This window comes from Vespula vulgaris, chromosome 1, assembly GCF_905475345.1.
Source record: "Vespula vulgaris chromosome 1, iyVesVulg1.1, whole genome shotgun sequence".
NCBI lineage: Eukaryota > Metazoa > Arthropoda > Insecta > Hymenoptera > Vespidae > Vespula > Vespula vulgaris.
In genome coordinates, this window is record NC_066586.1 from 3,716,974 (window position 1) to 3,736,551 (window position 19,578).

Sequence of the window (19,578 nt, forward strand, 5' to 3'; positions counted from 1 at the left end):
AAATGTGAGTAAAAGGGATAGACGTAGTAGGGTCGAGACTCTTTCGAGCCACGCCTTGTGTTTGCGTCGCCATGCGTGCCACGCACCTCCTACTTAACCTTTTCGCTACTACGACTATAGTCGCTCGCCACGAGAATAATGCTCGATTATTATACCTATTCGATAATGTATACTACACTTACTGAAATAATAAACATACATTTGTCGTCCCATTATTCTTTTATCTTTATCATTTTGATTTTAATTATTATTATCACAGAAAATCACCAAGGTATAAGAAATAAATTCGAAACGTCTGAAAATCTACGCTCACAACACGAAACATTCCCATTCAGCGAGAAGCGTTAAAGAAATTTATTTTCTACGTTAATCATCGAAATAATCGATCCACTAAATACTGTTAGTTATTTGTTTGATTCAAAGTGAGAAGACGACGATAATCGGTGTGAAAGTGTCGGCTCCATTTTTACTTTTTCTTTCATCATAAATAAGCGTACATTTCAACGTACATAAGCTTTGATCGTCGGGACTGACGTATTTCGGTGGCTCGATTAATTTCTTTTCGTGACAGAGTAGGGGAAGGAAAAGCCACGATGGGGGTTGAATGTTGGCGTGGTCGACCAATGGGAGGGCAACTTCAAGGGGAGCCTTTTCTCGAGTGTAATACGACGAAAGTATGTATGCGGGAATGTGTTGTGTGTGTGTGTGTGAGAGAGAGAGAGAGAGAGAGAGAGAGAGAGAGAGAGAGAGAGAGAGCTTAAACGTAGCCTCTATGCTGCTACGTGAATTTGTATGCTCGTATATATGTATTGTACATATGTACATATATATAGAAGAACGTCTAACGTCGTGTATAAAGGGGTTACACGCGTATTGTACGTACTTTAAGCAACGAGAGAAGGGACTCGAGAAGAGAAATCGTTGGTTAACATCTTAGAACTCTCTTACGAGCCTTTGTTTCGTCTATCGAAACGAGCGCTCGGATGGAAGCACGCGAGTGCCTTTCTAAGAAGAAAAGAGAGAAAGGCTAAAGAGCGAGAGATTTCCTTTCGAAAACATCTATCTCGGAAATTATAAATTGAAGATAATTAGAGATGTTAATTCTCCAATTTTAGAGACGTTTAACGAGAGTATCTATCTAAAGACCAAAGGAAAGAATAATTAACTTATTCTTCCAAGAATAAGATAAGGTTTCTCAATTAAATTTATTCGAATACAAAAAAATAAAAGAGAATGATTTATTGCAAACGGTTGATTATTTAATTATTATAATTTTTTTTTGTTTTCAATATTATCTGTGCGTGCGATTGCGTGTGTTGATGATTATGCAAGCTTGCACATAAAAACCAATGTTGATATATTATTATCAATGTCTTATCTTTTGTTTCGTAACAATTACAACGATGGTTTCGATCATGCCATTTTTTCGAAACGGCTCTTCTTTATGATCACGTCGAATCACTAAATCGTTATCGTTGTTCTAATTTAATTACGAATAACGAAGAGGTAACGTAAATAAGGAAAAAAAGAAATAAATAAATTACTTTATCCCTAATCTACTAACGTCGCTTAAAAAAAATAAAATGGAAGCAATTTGAGTCTTTGTTCGCAAACTCTTTACTCGATTGCGTTCGTTCGTCTGTAGTTACACGATGAAACCAAGGAGAAACGTGTTGAGCTGAATTCTCGTGGTTCCTCTAACGTTGTTCTAAAGACGCTCGTCCGTCCGTTCTTCAAGCGTGACGATGGATCGAGAAAGGAAACAAGGAAGGATAGGATGGATGGACGGATGTCATCGAGTTGGAGGTCGAGGCGAATCGAGAGAAAATCGATTTTCGTAGAAAGGAGAAGAGAAGCGAGGAAACTCGATTACGTTTCCTCATCCTTCCTTCAACGTACTCTCAGAGTCGTTTGGCAGCTGTGATACTACGTGGCACGCTTGTGTGAAAGAAAAAAAAAATAGAGAGAACAAGAACACAGTGTGCGCATATATGCATTTATGCGAGAGAAACTATGAAGGCGTGAACGAGTTAAAGGGAATATTTCATATAATTCATATATATATATATATATATGTCTGTGTGTGTGCGTGTGCGTGTGCGTGTGTATTGATTCAAGTCAATAATTATTAGACGTTAAAAGAAATAAAATAAATATAAAACAAAAAATATCAAACCAGCAAAAATATTTTTTGACAAGACTCGTCGATCGTTTTTCTCTCTCTCTCTCTCTCTCTCTCTCTCTCTCTATACGATGTCACCAACATAATTTTTATTCGTTCAACGTATTCCTATCCCCGTAAAATAACTTACTAATGCACCGTGCATACGGTGCATCCGATAGGAGAGTAAGCCAAGCGACTAAGCCAAGCGTATAAGTTATTCCGGGCGTTTCTTTTTTAAATGACAGATCCGCAATCCCCCGGGAAAACGTCCGGCGTGGTAAACACCGGAGAGAGAAGAGTTTCCGGGGAACAAATGCATAACGAATAGGATGCATCCTACGCTCGCTTGTCTCTTTCTTCAACCACGAATTCTCTACAATTACCTTGCATTTTCCCATTGCACAATTTTGCTTACAACGAACTGCTTATACGTTTATCACGTTGTCAACGTCTTTCATTAGGATCAAAATATCCATTTAAACCAAAAAATCCACCCGATTTAGTCATATATCGCGTTACGAATAAAAAACAGATACGAACTATTTTTCTTTTCTTTTTTCTTTTTTTTTGTCATTTTGTTATAATCAACAATAACGATGGAAAAATCGATAACTTTTTCACTGGCACTATCGTCCTTTAGAATGATGTAACTTTGAATTATATCGAAATTGATTATAATAAAAAAAATCGCAAAGGATTCTTTCATAAATGATTCCATATTCGTATTCCCACGATACTTTTTGATTTTACCGAAACGATCAGGGATCTATTGTTTCTTTTGTCGAACATTTTCAACCGGCAACAGACGCCGATGATTCGCGCGCGATTTGAACGATAAACGAGGAGGAATAAACGCGTGGATATCGGGATATTGGCCAATTAAAATACTCCCTACGTTGCAGGATTCGTGGAGAGGATTATGGCCAATCGAACGGTCGTAGATATAAAGGTACGGTTTAAGTCCTCGCGATATTCCCCGATAAGCAGTACCAATGGGATTTCTCTCTCTCTCTCTCTCTCTCTCTTTCTCTCTCTCTCTCTCTCTTTCTCTCTCTCTCTCTCTCTCTCTCTGGCGATACAGTAATCGAAGAGAGAGAGAAAGAGAGAGATTTCTCTTTCTCCTTCTCTTTCAGTCAGGTAGTTACAAAACTGTGATTTTTGCATTAATTGCATATCGATGAAAATCATACCTCTATAGTAAACTGCACCTCCTCGACCAGCTGACCTCTCTACTCCATACACTTCCCCCCTCTCCTCCCCATCAAAGAGCTCACCCCATTAAAATCTATATAATAAAAAGCCGAACGATGGAAATGAATTTTGTATTTGACCGTACGCGATAATCAATATTTCGCGAATACTTGCGAATACAATGCCACGCGCAAGTGTAATCACAGCGTTTTCGATATCCCAATCAAATTTATAAAGAAAAGAACACTTGAATTACTTTTAATTCTTTTTCTCAACGTTATATCAATAATTTTGATCAAACATATCCCCGAACTTCAAAACACGGACTCACGAAATTCATTTCCCCCGTCAATTGTCAATCGTCGTGATAAAATTGTAAGAAAAAAAAAAAAAGAAAAAAAAAGGAAAAAAGAGAAAGAAAAAAAAGCGAAAAAAAGAGAGAAAGAAGAAGCTTCATATTATGCATTCTTGAAATTTCCTACTGGAACTATGGACAAGAGCAAGCAATTTTTTTTTGCCTATGATAGCACGATACTTTGTAACACACGGCTCTCTCACGACAACGAAAGGTAGTTTACGAACACATAACGCTAGTGCCGTCGTTAAAGTAAGTTTTCAAGCACAGATCGTACATAAGATAATTCTCGGTTCTGCCCTGCGGAACTTTTTTTTTCTCTCTTTTTACGCGTTTAACGACCGGGAAAAAGCTGATTTTCAAGCGAGAAACTTTTTCCGAGAGTACGTTGAGAAACCACTTCTCGAGCAATTCGAGAAAATTTTGGAATATTTCGCTTGGTAATGTTGTTATTATTTAATAACTCTGACAGTGAGTTCTCTGCAAACGAGACGCACGTCGTTGATCGTTGATTCGAGACAAAAGCTTCTTCTATACGTGGAAGCCAACAAAAATTCACGATCGATTCTGGTCGTTAACGACACCGAGCAAAGAAAAAAGAAAAAAGAAGAAAAAAGAAAAGAAAAGAACAGAAAAGAACAGAAAAAAGAAAGGAGAAATAGAAAAGAATGAAAGCCCGTAGTGGTGAGATAGTACGAGCAATTAACCGTCCATGTAAATGATTTACAAATAATCGGCGTTCATTAACTTATTCTTTCAATCGGGTCAAAGCTTCCATAACGACCCGGTGAATGCACTCGCGTGATGAATATTCGAAAATAAACTATATAGGACAAAATTAACTTTCGAATGGTAATTAGAAAAAAATTTGCGAATAACAAACCACGAGAATGAGGAAGCTTGTAATCGTATACGGTAATTGAAGTCAGAAGTTTTAATAAAGTCGACCATGTCATATATACATATATAACATGTACTTGGTATGTGTATTCATTATATATATATAAACTAAATCAAAAATTTCAAGTATTTCCCTAAGCAGCGATTTTATTCTTCCTGTCATAAAAATTTCGTCGTTGGAGTAATCGATCGAATTTTCAATCGAAGAATTATGTCTTTGAAAAGAATTTTGAATTTTTTTAGAAATTATTATATACTTCAAAATATATATATATTTTTTTTTGATTCGAATTTATCATATATTATGTACAATCAGTAAACATATAATACAATCAGTTACAAACTGATCGATTGAAAATTTTCTTTGTCAACGAATCTCGTATAATAATGTTTACCCTGCATAATTTACAATAATTATATAATAATTAGTTTTTACAATAACGAAAATAATAAACATTATCTATAATAATTTATAACAAACACTTCTACAAGCTGATAATTACTATGATATTAATTATGGATTTAAATAAAATTTAGAATTAAATAATACCAATCGAATTATACGATTAACTTTGCAGATTCATTTCTGAAATTCCTTGGAAATAATAAACATAATCTCACCATTTTCCGATTTCGGAGGAACCGGCTCGATCTTAACAGAGGTAGTGGTGGCGTGAAGAGAGGTCGAAACCTCTGCAACCTGACAAGGTACCGAGGCCAAAGGTTCTCTCTTCACGAGGCTATTATTGTTCGTATTAGAATTAACGCCATTATTCGCATCCTGTCCATTCCAGGACGATGCGACGGGCAACGTCCTGCTACAGCCTGCATCCGAATGAACCACTTTCGTTTTACCTAGAAAATTAAAATGAAATTCTGAATACTTAACGTTATTCTTCTATATCGATTAAATTAAATTATTATCAACAAAGTATTATGTCGATGTCTCAATCCAAAACAATTGATCAAAGTACCTAGTTAAATAGTAAACATATTAAACACGTGTTCCGTAATAATCGAATTTCCTCAAAAGTGGAAAAAGAATTTTGAATGATTTAAACTTAGTTTCAACCGAGAATATACCCTGCTGTTCAATTTTAACGCTTGCCTGTCAATGTGAAATAAAAATAAATAAAGAAATAAATAAATTATATAAAGAGAAATAAAAAAAGAAAAAGAAAGGTAGAGAGAAGGAAGAATTTCAGGACCTCTTCCACAAAAGTCTTTGCCGAGTTTCTACGAAGGTAAGGACTGGTTTTCGTGGGAAGTATCGACGTCACTTGGTGGCCAAGGAATGATTCATGGAAACGAAGCGTAAAACTGGCGTCGGAGACACCAAGGAGAAACGTGAGGGAGAGAGAGGGAGAGAGAGAGAGACAGAGAGACGAGTCGTCTCTCGCATAGTAAATATAGAAGCGAGAGAATCTTGCGTAAGACTCGCTATCTCTTTCTGTTTCATTCCTTCGTTTCTCTCTCTCTCTCTCTCTCTCTCTCTCTCTCTCTGTCTCTCATACACGTACACACATTTCCTTTTTTTCTTTTTTCCGCGCCTCGTCTCTTTCTGTCCTTTTTTTTTCCTCTTCTCTTTTCGTTTCCCTTTTATTTATTTTTTTGTCCTCTCTTTCGTCTCTCTTTCTTTTCTTTCTTTATCTCTGTCTCTTTTTCCTCTCGTAGTAGTACAGTTGACGTGGACTTAGAGTAGAAGCCTCCCGGAGGGAGTTCGCTTCAAGGTCGTCAATTGCATCAACAACGATGGCTAACTCCCAGCCCGTACAAGTCTCGTCTTCCTGCTCCTCTCTTCTTGGCGTTACGAGACGCGTAACAGGTTCGTCGATAACGCCTCGCGGCTATCAACTAATATGTATGTTGGTACATGTGTATTCCAACGTGTTCCAATTGAAAATTTCGATCGAGAAATCAAACGAGATATTCGTAGTTGATAATAGTGAATTGAAATGTCCTTTGTTAATCTTGACTTTCTTCCGCGGTACTATTTTGTGCTATTTTAAAAAATCTACGGAAATTCGATTCCGTCGGACAATCGACGGATCGCAAGTGCAAATACCATAGAACTCCTTTTGTTCACTTTGTGTATCCATGTTACGTCACGTGTAGGATTTGTCGGTAATTATTTCCAAGTGAAATAACTTTTTCGAAAATTAAATGATTCAGTTGAAATGTTTAATACGAACTCGTTGATACATTTAACTTATCGTATGAAACGAACGAGGAAAGTTATTACGAATATATTGACCATTTTCTTTCTTTTTTTTTTTTTTTGACTGACTGACATTTTAAAAAACTTTGATATGTTTGACGATAAATTTAGGGGAACAATTCAATCGAGACAACTTCCTCTTTCTTCATTCTAAAAATTGAATTGGGACTCGAGACGTATCTATGAAATAAAAGAAAAAGAAATAACAAAAGAAAGAAAGAAAGAAAGAAAGAAAGAAAGAAAGAAACGAAAGAAACGAAGGTTACGTACCGTTGCTGTTCCTGCAAACGCAGGGCTGCCTCGTCGACTTGTTCTCCAGTTTCACCGGTTGACCTTGACTCGAGAGGAAGGCTTCTCGTTTCTTCGCGGTAGTCTGGACAACCTGGTTGCCACCCTGGACGACCATCGTGCTACTCGTCGAACTCGTTGGACATGAGGAACCGTTCACTGCGACGGAACAACCGGTGCCTGTCGAGCCTGTCGGTGACTGATACTCCTGGAGCAACACCCCCGTCGTCGGCACGACGTTACCCGTCGAATTTGGTGAAAAGCTATTGATCGTCAATGTCGGAGCGTTACCGGTCACCAGGGAGAGTTGGGGCGAGAAAGTGTTCTGATGTAGACCTTCTTTCGCGGAGAAAGAAAGAAAGAAAACAAAAAGAAAGAAAAACACTTTTAATCTTCTACTTCGCCGATCGTATACCTTCTCTAATATCGAATAAATTTTCATTTTTCTTTGTCAGTTATTTTTGACTCTAATCGTTCGTTGTCACTACTAAAAAAACTACGTTGATTTATTTATTGTTCATGCAGATCATATCTTTATCAGTAATTCAACCCGTTGCATAGTATGAGCTCATCTCTGACGCGATAACAGTACTTATCCCTCAAACTCTTGACTCACCTCTGATGATAGGACACTTCATTTAATTAATAAACGAAAGTTACGGTAAGTAAGCTTCATTAAAAATATCTCTTTGTAGGTAAATGCGTGTATCCGAGCGTGTACGCGAGATATCAAAGGCAGAAAAAAATATAATTAAAAATGATTCGATTAACAAATTGAGAATAATGGTTAGAATTAAGAGAGGAATATTATTTTTCCTTTTTTTCTTTCACTTAAAAAATAAAAAAGAAGAAAAGAAAAAATTGAGAACAATCTATACAACCCCTGTGTGAAAGGTGTTACTTGCGATCAATAATGTCGTTTGCTCACCATGGTGCAGATGATGAAGTCCAGCGAGATTGAGGGTGTGCTGCGTGTGCTGAGTATGCTGCGCATGGTGAAGACTGCCAACATTAACACCGACACCCTGAAGGCTCAACGCCTGTTGACCGGGAGGCGCCAAACTCGCCAAATTCTTGGCGAGTAGTTCGAGCTGAGTCACAGGGACAGGGCTGTAGGGTGATCCAGGGGGTGGCGTGGGAGCACCCCAGGTGTATCCACCAACACCAACGCCAACAGCAGCAGAGAACACGCTCTCTGAAACTAGAAATTTTCTCCGTTTAATCGATCTTTCGAATATCGAAATAAAATTCCTTTTCTTTAAGTCAATGATTTTTCTTTTATGTGACTTGATCGTACGTCCGACGAAAGATTTCTAACGATTTTCTTTCCCTTCGTCTTATAAAATATTGTTACACGTGTGCTTGATAATTTGTAGTAATAAAAAAGAAAAAAGAAACGAGAATTAAAACGCGCAAATGCAGATTCAAATGCTTTCTGAGTGTGAGTGTGCAAACGAGACGAAATATTACACGATTCCGATGATTAAAAAAATCTCCTAATAGTTTATCATTCTGATAAATCTCGGATACAATGAAATGGTTTCTAAAGGAGATATATATATATATATACATACATATAGACACACACACACATATATATGCATATATTTTTTTTCCTTTTTTAAATCGTTTAGAATCAAATTTAGAATCATATTAATAATACAAACGACTTTATCGAGAAATTTACAAACTCGCTCTTGGCTGTTTTACGCTATTCGTTTTAAGAAGCGCGTTAACGTGTTAAGTAAAATTTTTCGCGCGTGTATTCATTTAATTTCCTCGTGGCTGCCGATCGAGAAGGTCGAACGATAAACGATGAACCTCAAGGAAAAGTCGCGTAAAAGCGTATTGCGTGCGCGCGAGCATAGCCCGTGCCAGAGAAACAGAGAGAGAAAGAGAGAGAGAGAGAGAGAGAGAGAGAGAGAGAACCGTATAAATATTAAATCCCATCGTCCGCGTCGGCTTCGGCCGATGGGCGAATTGAAATTTATCGCCGTTAGTTTCTCACTGGTTTCGATAAATATGCAATAAACGGACCGGCGGACAAATAAATGGAAAGTCTATGCAAATTCATTTAAATCGTACGCCATGTACGAGGGAAACGAGAGAAGAAAAAAAAAAGAAGTTCAAGGAAAATGAAGAGCGGCAACGGGAAGTTGAATTTCCGCGGAATCGCATTCGCATTTCGCGTTTTCTCTCTCTCTCTCTCTCTCTCTCTCTCTCTCTCTCTCTCTCTCTCTCTCTCTCTCTCTCTCTCTCTCAGTCGCGAAAGACACTTTTCTGCTATTCGATACGAGCAAAGTGGTAGACGATAATTTTTCTTTTAAGCGTATCAATATATATATATATATATATATATATATATATATATATATATATATATACATACATATACTAGTTGTTTGTATTGATAAGATTACTGTAGAAAATAATATGTATGTGTACGTATATATGTGTACATTTATGCGTGTATGCGGTAATTTAAAAATAAAAAATATATATATTAACAGCACTGGCATTGAAATTAAACAACTATATCTATTCTTTTCCAAATTGGTCAATACAAAGTGTACAATAATTTGAATAGATCGAATATGTCTTTCAAATGTAAGGCGAAACTTTATCGATATTAGTTACATAAACGAGTTGAATTAAAATATTCAATCGAACGTTAAAATATATCGATGAACTTATAAATATTATTTGACATTTTCTGATCGATAAGATTAGTAAAAAGTTCCCTGATAAAGTTTTCATTCAACATTTTAGAAAGACATCCAAAGACACATACATACACATACATAGATACATACATACATATATATATATATATATATATATATATATATATATATATATATATATATATATATATATATCAATAGACGCAAATACCCGCGTAAATTCAAGTCTCGTCCACTCGATATCTGTCAAACGCATCATCTTTTTATTTACAACTATTTTTTAATCCTCTAACCCACCTGTTCGTTCTGCGGTCAATGTTCAACGCAGCGTGAAAAAAGAACGATGAATTTGAAAATTAGTCGTAGGTGCGTAAAAGCGTGTGCCGTTCCAACGAACGACTCGTTGGAGAAGTCGGTCGTTCGACGAATATTCGTTCAGACGATTAATAGAGAAATACATACATTTATATATATATATATATATATATATATATATATATATAAATATATATCATATATAATATATACATATATAGTTATACATAAGTTATTCGTTAAAAATCGATTTTGGGGTCGTGTAACGCCAAAATCATTTCAGTGAGCATTCGAGTAAGTCGAAAAAAAAAACAAAGAAAGGAAGTTCTCATGACGAACTAGAAATTTTCAAAAAATCCATTCAAATATAATATAACCCGATTACAATATAATAATAATAATAATAATAATAATAATAGTAACAATAATAATAACTCTTAACTCATTAATAAAATACAAGTATAGATATATCTATAACAAACGTATAAGTATATACTTAATGAATCATTGAAAAATGAAACATATACCTACTTATAATATAATACAACTACTACTAATACTACTAATATATCCCCTACTATAATACTTCTCTCTATATAAGGTCGAGAGTTCGCGTGGATTTGCATTTAGCAAGGATAATTGAAATCTTGCCCGCGTAGATTCGATTTTAGACAAGGAGGGTAAAAGGGCAGGAGGAAGAAGGGAAGGAGAAGACTCCCTCAACTTTCTAGACCTCGAACGGATAAATCGACTCTCTTTCTCTCTCTCTCTCTCTCACACACACACACACTCTCTCTCTCCCCTCTCTCTCTCTCTCTCTTTCTCTCTCTCTCTCTCTCTTTCTCTCTCTCTCTCTCTCTTCAAAAAGAGAAGAGTCTTCTTCTTCTTCTTCTTCTGCTTCTCTCTTTTCTACCTCTACGCAAATCCTCTTTTTCAGCGTTGGTACCTCGACGTGGTCCTCGCGAACGGCGTTTAGGATTACACCTTGGACAATGAGGTCGTTAAGAGGGAGAGAGGAAACGAGAGGTAAGCGGACCATATACCTGGACACGCGGCAACCAAGAGTGAGAGAGGACCGAACACGCAAACTAACGCAGAGAGAACACACTAAGCCGAACAGGAATTCTATTTGACCGAAAGCATTTTTCTTTTCTGTCTCTTTCTTCTCTCTCTCTTTCTCTCTCTCTCTCTCTCTCTCTCTCTCTCTCTCTCTCTCTCTCTCTTTTTCTGCCTCTCTCCCTCTCCCTTTCTCTCGTTTTCTTTATCTTTCTTTTTCTATCTATCCTCTCTTTCTCTCTCATGTACACACGCGGGGGAGAGACCCCTCATTCGCCGCTTTAATTGCATAATTGCGCCTTTGTGCCCTTTGCTTGCGACTGGCCTACGTGAAAGGACAGATCAGAGGAAGGAGGGCAGGGTACATACGAAAAAAAAAAAGAAAAAAGTGGCCAAGAAGGAACGAAGGTGCGAGCCTGACGACTGTAAGGCCTCGAAAAGTCGCCTGAATTTCTTCATCTTCTATTTTTCTTTTTTTCTTTCTCTCTCTCTCTCTCTCTCTCTCCCTCTCTCTCTCTCTCTCTCTCTCTCTCTGATTTTTTTCTCTTTTTCATTTTAAAACTTTTTCTTATTTTTTTTCTTCTTTCATAGTCAAATATTAAAGAACGAAAATAAAATGTTCATGTCCGCGATAGGAACTAGCCAGTATATTAATTTTTATCGTTCGAATACTCCAAGGATAGAAATGATTTAGAGAGGACCATGAAAATCTTAGCGAAATTTCCTTCTCAAACGTTCATGCTTAATGACTTTTGTATTTCAATCTCGGCCATTACCACCCGCGTACGTTTTAGAAACGCCTACGTAAACCTAAAAACCCCGAAATATCCAGACGAACTGACCTCCTCTAGAATAACTTGGCCTTTCGACGCTCTTAAATGATGATGCGAGAGTGGCTCGTACGTTTGAAATAACTTGCACGAAATGGACGGGAAATAGTAGTAACGTTCCGTTAAAATGGGCCTGTATTTGCTCGACTACACACATATTATAAAAAAAAATTAATGAAAAAAAAATTCATATTCAAATGTCTATGGTTCCCAATGTATTATTTATGTTTAAATCGATCCTTTTCGTGAAAGAAGTAGGTACATATTATTTTCAAATCGATCTCTCGATCTTTTACGAAAGAAATTCTAGGAAATTTTTTTCGAAAATACTCCCTTCGTTCTCACTATCTTTATGTAAAATCACCACGAGAGATTCTTATTGTTGGCACAATTTCGCGACTCGAACGAGTCTACTACATGCCGGCAATGTACAAATATTTCCCATTTTTTCGAAAGCAGCTGCAGCAGGTGGCGCACAGCCTGTAATATACAATCGATGTCGCGAAGTGCGTATTATTTCATTTAGATTACATCTCAGCGATGCCAATTATAAACGATCGCGTGTTTACCCATACGCACGTGCTAGCAAGGTACCGAATTCAAATTAGTTGTACCCGAACTCACCCTGATATACATATGAAGATGAGTATGTAACATAAGTTACATATCTATGTATGTATATATATATCTTGTAAAAAAGAATCATTCGTACGATCTACCATTTGACAAGAAGTATAACTTATTTAAAGAACAGAAATACAGACAGGTTGTACCTTCTTTCGTAATTTTTCACAAATAAAAAAGAAAAATGTCTTTTCTGAAGGATCGTTCTTTGATATAAATTGAAACATACACGAACGCTCGTACGCACGTACACAGACAAAAAAATAAATTTAAAGTTGAAATTACATTGCTTGTATTCGATGTGCGCTTTAACGTTATAATATTTATATACCAAAAGCTGAAATTAGTTCGATATTCTTATCGTCATGATTGTATCATGATTGTTACAATGGGGAAATATAGAAATAATCGAAATCGTTTATGTATCAAACGTTGTAATCAGTATCAATGAAAATTATTTTATCTTGTTTTTAAAAACGATCTCGATTCAAGCACGTTTCTATACATATATACATATATAAGCATATTAATCCGTGATACAAAATATATAAAGAGTTGAATGAAAAATAATGGATTATTTAAATTCATTTTGAGAAGACAAAAAGACACAATAGTTGCGATAAATACGAATGAAACGATATAACAAAAAAAAAGAAAAATACAGTAGTATAGAAAAGAAGAAAGAGAAAGAGAGATAAAAAGAGAGAGAGAGAAAGGAAGTCAAAAAAAGAAGTTTGCATCCTGACTAAGAGTTGATGCACGATACTATTTCGTCCGGTGATTTGCAAGACGTATGCACTTGAAAGAGAGAAACGTTCACAGTCTGTCACAGATTTTCCGGGAGCGAATAAATCTAATCTGAACGACGGGAGAAGCGTGGAAGCGAAGTATAGAATGAGAAATGGAGACAAGCGAACGTTCGCGTAGGGATGAACGATAGGGGAAATTGGTGGATGGAAAGAGACAGACGAAGACAAAGAGAAAGAGAAAAAGAAAGAATGAGAAAGAGAGAGAGAGAGAGAGAGAGAGAGAGAGAGAGAGAGAGAGAGAAACGATGAAGAGGTCGATGTCATCAAGTCGATTTAAGAGATGAAACGAGAATGAGGCAGAGAGAAGGTGAAAGTCTTTGTAAACTTACCCTTATGCGTTGTTGCGTGATAAGCGCGCGCGGGGGTGGATGGCCCTGGGGTGGCGGGAGTGGCCGCGACGTAACTACCTCCGCCACCCCCGGGAAATAACGAGTACAACCCGTAACGGCTCACACCTGCAACATTAATAATAATAATAGTAATAATCGTCCTCGTCCTCGTCATCCTCATCGTCGTCCTCGTCGTAGTCATCATCATAGTCGTTATCAGTTTTACCTCCCAGAGACAGTCATCTAATCAATCGAAAATACTTTACTACTATGCGATACATGTGTTTATATATATATATATATATATATATATATATATATATATATTTCATCGATAAATAAATTTTGTTATCTTTTGTTTTTTTCATTTTTCATATCATGTAAAGAACGGTGATAATTCATCAGACAAGCTTTTCCGGTTACCTGCGATATTATGAACGAGAGTTCAGAGAAAAGGAAAGTAGGAAATAATCTTGTCGATTTTCGATATAACGATTATTAGATAGAAGAACGTTTGATGTTAATTTTAATTAAAATTGAATGGTTTTAATATACCTACGTACATGCGGTGTACGATGTAATTTGATTCGTTGAAAAATTTAGCCTCATAAGAGAATTTCTTTAAAGGTTGATTACAAATAGGATCGAATAAAAAAGATCGATATATTTTCAATTTTAGTTTAAAAGTTTTTTTTTTTATATCTAAATTGATATCCTGTTATCTGTATCTTAATAATCAAAAAAAATAAAATGAAAAATAAAGAAATATAAGTTCATTATACCTGGATAAGAAAAATCAATGATTTATCCGAACGATCCTTCTCTTTCACTTCTAAACTGAACTTATCAATCCGCCTATTCCAAACACGGAAATCTTTTGCGCATGCTCTTTGTAAAACGTCGCAATATCCGGTGTATATTTTATCCTAATCACGTTTACACACGAGCAACAATGCAACGATATGACGTATGCAGGCACCATAGTAGAAATATTTCACGTTTAAGATTGGAATGACTTTAAAGAAAGTACCGATAATATTACCAGTCTAACGAAATGTATTGCTATTGCCTCAAGTTACAATACACTTTTACATTTACACTTACGTCAGGTACGTATCGCGTGAGACACGCGATTATAACGTATGATACATCATAATATATAAATGTGCTCAACGAGATTTTAATGCGGTTCCACGAACGAGACATATTCGCATAAACTCGCTTACATCTTCTTTTTCTTCGTAAAACGATATCTCGATTATCGAATATATTATACTATTTATGATATTCTATATATTTATCAATCGTTTAAAATTCGCAATATATCTTTCGTAAACTGCGAGAAAGAAGAAAAAAAAATAGTGAAATAAAGAAAAAAAACATCTGCCGAAACCCGGGATTGAACCGGGGACATTTAGATCTTCAGTCTAACGCTCTCCCAACTGAGCTATTTCGGCTACGTAGTACTATCTCCTGTATAATTCTTATATCACACAAACGAACTTCGAAACAAATTTTCATAATTAAGAAACATTTATTTTGTTTATAAAAGCTTACTCGTTACTAAATAAAAATAACACGATTGCATCGATCGGACGTATTAATTAATACCGTATCATACACCGATAATTTTCATTTTGGAAAAGTTAATTTTCCAATACCAACATCGACGTTTGTATTTTGCATTTTGTAAACAAATTTTCTGATCTCGCTATTTATCTTGTATATTTTTCAATTTTTTAAAAGTTCCAAAATCAAACGAATTTCATTACTTTCGGATACGAACTTTAGGATATCAGAAAAAAAAAAGAATAAAAAAACAAACAAATACAAAAGGAACACTCCGATTCCACGTTTGTATTTTTTGTTTTTTATTTGGAAAATAACGAGTTAAAAAATAATCGAACTTAAGAGAAGGGTCAATGATATACCTTGATTATGCGCCGGTGCAGGGGTTGCAGCCAAGGGTGGTATTCCTTGTGACTGTTGATTTGGAACTTGGTTGGGCTGCGCTGGTGCAAGAGGCCATAGGGTTGCTGTCCCGGCAGGGCCGGACGACTGTTGGGCCCTACCACCCGCGTCACCTACGGGACGATCGCCCGTCCCGCCTTGGGCCACGGGAGGGACCAACATCGAACCACCCCCTCCCGAGGCTAGAAAAAACGAACAACAAAAAAGAAAGGCATTAATAATTATTTCGACGATAACTAAACGATTTGTTCTCGAAGAGATTTTCCTTTGTGTTTCATTAATTACGAAGATCGTCTAACTAATTAAAATAGAACGATAACAAACGTTCAAATCAAACGTTCCTTTTCCTTCTTGATTTCGTTCGACGTAAAACGTAGCAACGTGAAAGGAAAAGGGAGCAAGGGTCAAGGGTCAGATCGAGAAGGGATTATATTAGTTGTACCTGGGGGAAAAGGGTCGAACGTCGACTGCGATTGCTAACGGCAAGGGTGAAAGTTACTAGGCGAAGGAGGAAAGGAGAGAGAGAGAGAGAGAGAGAGAGAGAGAGAGAGAGAGAGATGAAACGAGAGATAAATAGACGGATAGACCGTATGCGATGCGGAGGTAGGAGTAAGATGGAACGAGGAAAGAGAGAGAAAGAGAGATAGTGGATCCAGAGATAGAAGAGAAACTGTATATGTGTACATATATGTATGTATACGGGGAAGAGAGAGAGAGAGAGAGAAAGACAGAGAGATGGAGAGAGAATAGGAGGCTTTCAATGAGCCGAAGAGAGCACGAACGCTCCATTTGGTGGTACACAGGGGGTTGAGAGAATAGCGGACGGGGTGAGGAGGGGTAGCAACAGGTCGGAAGGCATAATGTAGTCTCTTATATATACACGTAGACGTCACGACGTCACGATGTTCGACTCGCTCTTCCTCCGACGGCCTCGAGCGATCTACCTATCCGCGAGCTACAACCTTCCTGTGCCCTCTCTCACTCTCTCTCTCTCTCTCTCTCTCTCTCTCTCTCTCTCTCTCTCTCTCTTTCTATCTCATTCTCTATCTTTCTCTATCTCTCTCTATCTCTATCTCTCTCTCTCTCTCTCTCTCTCTCTCTCTCTCTATCTATCTATCTATTTCTCTCTCTTTATTTTCTCTTTCTCTCACTAAATACGTATGTTCTACAACTTTGATACTCTCGCTTTACATGGTTACGACTAACGCTCAACCTTCTGTCTCTCTGTTTCTCTCTCTCTCTCTCTCTCTCTCTCTCTCTCTTTCTATCTCTGGGCGATGTCACACATAGATGCTAGCTATTTCCTTCGGAATATTTTATAATAAATCACCAGTTCACTTTTTCAAATAAGCTAAATATATACTACTTTTCTAAAGTACATTTGACCGCAGCGTTGATTAACGGATTCAATTTTATTGGATTGATCGTAGGGAACGTTTCTATAAAAATCTTTGCAAGCGAAATTTTTAGATAAAAGAGATTAAATGAACGTACCTGTTAAAAATGTATGGAAAATTGATTGGACAATAATAACGTTAATAATTAATCTTCAATTTCGTGGTAGAACTGATGAGAATCGATAATGAAACAATCAAGTTGCCGAATCGATCAACGAAAAATAAGATCAACAATTTCGGTGGCTGAGGACGATCTGAAAGGATCGCGTGCGAAGACTCCGTGTTCCTTACTTCGTGCATCCTGTACGTGTACGCGTGCTCGTAGTTGCGTGTAATTGTACGTACGTATATAGGCCTAAGGTGGTGCTGTTGTCTTAAGTACACGGCGTAACACCCGCCAATAAGCTGTCAATCGACGGGTAGGCAGGCATTTGTCAGAACGCGTGTATCGAGGAGAAACGAGCCGGATAAATTATAATAATTAGATATTCCGCGATCTCGAACGGAGTTCTCTTTTTTTCACGGCTTTTCGCTTAATTCTCTGTACAAAATATAATGTAGGTGCATATGATTATATAGACGTATGTACTACCTTTAAGTTATGTAAAATATACATTGTACTCGTGTATAGGATACACATACGTGTATATATATATATATATATACATACAATATTATACAGAATGATAGACAATAATTATTATTATTCAAAATAACTATATAATATAGTAATTATAGAAAAGAAAGTCTTTCATTTGAAATTTTTCTTAGGATGATTATTAGAATATATTAAATACAATGTAATGTCAAACGTACTAGACTTTGCGTTAAATCAGCCTATACTAATCTATACTTTTCTCATGAAAAATATCGAAAAATAAAATTCCCTTCAAATTTTAGATCGCGACCCATCGTATCATTCTCCCTACGTCGAATTTTTTCCAAACGTATTTGGGATAGAAGCTTCGCGTATCCACGTTGCCCGCTCTATTTTCGGAGATATTGAAATATTTATACGCGACCTAGAGTACTTTCCTTCGAAAAAGTGCCAGCTTAGTGAGGATTCGATTTTAGATAGCGGTATTATTATATTTACGTAGAATTAAATCAAATATACTCGCTAAGAACTTTATTTATTCGACGAAATTGATTTATATATCAAAAAAGAAAGAAAAAAAACAGTTCTCATTTAGAACGATACGTTCAATCGTACTGTTTAAGAGTATTTAATTTACATTATTTATTACGTACTTTTTTTTCTCATTGATCTTGATTTCGACCGATCGTTTGTAATTCTTCTCACGGCAAAGAACGAAAAGAGATATAAGAAACAGGAAGAAAGAGAGAGAGAGAGAGAGAGAGAGAGAGATAACGAGAGAGAGAGGTAAGAAAAGTTGGAGGCGTCGAGTTTTTAGGGACACCTGTTCACCATTTTCCAGGCTTAAAAAGAGGCCAGGCCACATCGTCAAGTAGTCACGCTTCGTAGGGCCCCTTCGCATCCTACCGACCTGAAAACCTGTTCCTACTATCCCTTTACCCCTCTCTCTCTTTCTCTCCCTCTCTGTCCCTTGTCCAAGTACGGCTACCCTGCCACCGGCAAAAGCAATGGAAATTAAAAATTAGGACCTCGTCCGAACCGTGCTCTCTTTTCCGTTATATATTCCGAAATTAACCAGAATCCCAACTATGCTAATAACAAAATATCATCCGGTTTATTGTCATAATAATTATATATTATTATTAATATTATTACTTTTACTATTACCGCGATGCTTAGAAATTTCGAATACATCTGATGTTATGTAATAGACGTATGGTGGTATTTGAATAATAAAATAATTGAAAGAAATTATTTGTCAAAGTAACATTTCAAAATAATAAATTTAAAATTCGTCAAGCTTTCATTTAGAAAAATCAAATAAAAACGTACCAAAACTCGAAAGTGTGTTGGAAAACTCGACACGACTCGACTCAATTCAAAACTCGACTCGACTCTTCTCTCGTAGGATGTAAAAGTCGTAGGTGTAGCTCGCGACATTCTCGGTCGCGCGCTCACGCGTGTATTACGCGCTCGTTCTCCGTTCTCTGCCGGTGCGGCGTGTGTTTTCTTTGCGGTCTGACTGGCCGCGACGCTTACGTACGCATGTATAGAAACATATATGTATATACATGTATATATTTGCATATATATGTATATATATGTGTGCGTGTATACGTGAACGTATCTCCTCTTTGGCGTAGCAGAGCGTACGCACGCGCGCGCACGTGTACGTCGGACGCAACAATTTATGTAGACGCAAACGTGAATGGCGTAGTAAATTCAAGTACATAAGGGTGCGGCCGGAATACGGGAAAGAGAAAGAGAATGAGAGAGAAAGAGAGAGAAAGAGAAAGATAGAAAGAGAGAAAGGAAGAGAGAGAGAGAGAGAAAAGGAAGACCGACGCGT

General features: G+C 36.7%; 1 protein-coding gene and 1 non-coding gene across 16 annotated transcripts in view; both read right to left on the reverse strand.

The window, feature by feature from the left end:
• Window positions 1-19,578, reverse strand: part of LOC127071000 (uncharacterized) — a 102,219-nt gene that overhangs the window by 18,416 nt on the left and 64,225 nt on the right. For 13 of the 15 annotated variants that reach the window (XM_051009788.1, XM_051009712.1, XM_051009708.1 and 10 more), the window contains 5 exons: window positions 15,695-15,916; window positions 13,764-13,889; window positions 8,045-8,317; window positions 7,099-7,455; window positions 5,232-5,465 (listed from right to left, as the gene is read on the reverse strand). In XM_051009788.1, the coding sequence (XP_050865745.1) occupies window positions 5,232-5,465; window positions 7,099-7,455; window positions 8,045-8,317; window positions 13,764-13,889; window positions 15,695-15,896 (1,192 nt within the window). In that variant the 5' untranslated portion in view covers window positions 15,897-15,916. Of the gene's footprint in view, window positions 1-5,231; window positions 5,466-7,098; window positions 7,456-8,044; window positions 8,318-13,763; window positions 13,890-15,694; window positions 15,917-19,061; window positions 19,082-19,578 lie in introns of those variants that run through there. The other 2 variants (XM_051009796.1, XM_051009715.1) reach the window with 2 other exon arrangements.
• Trnaf-gaa (transfer RNA phenylalanine (anticodon GAA)) lies at window positions 15,148-15,220 on the reverse strand. Its single transcript has one exon. It is a non-coding gene; the product is annotated as a tRNA-Phe (tRNA).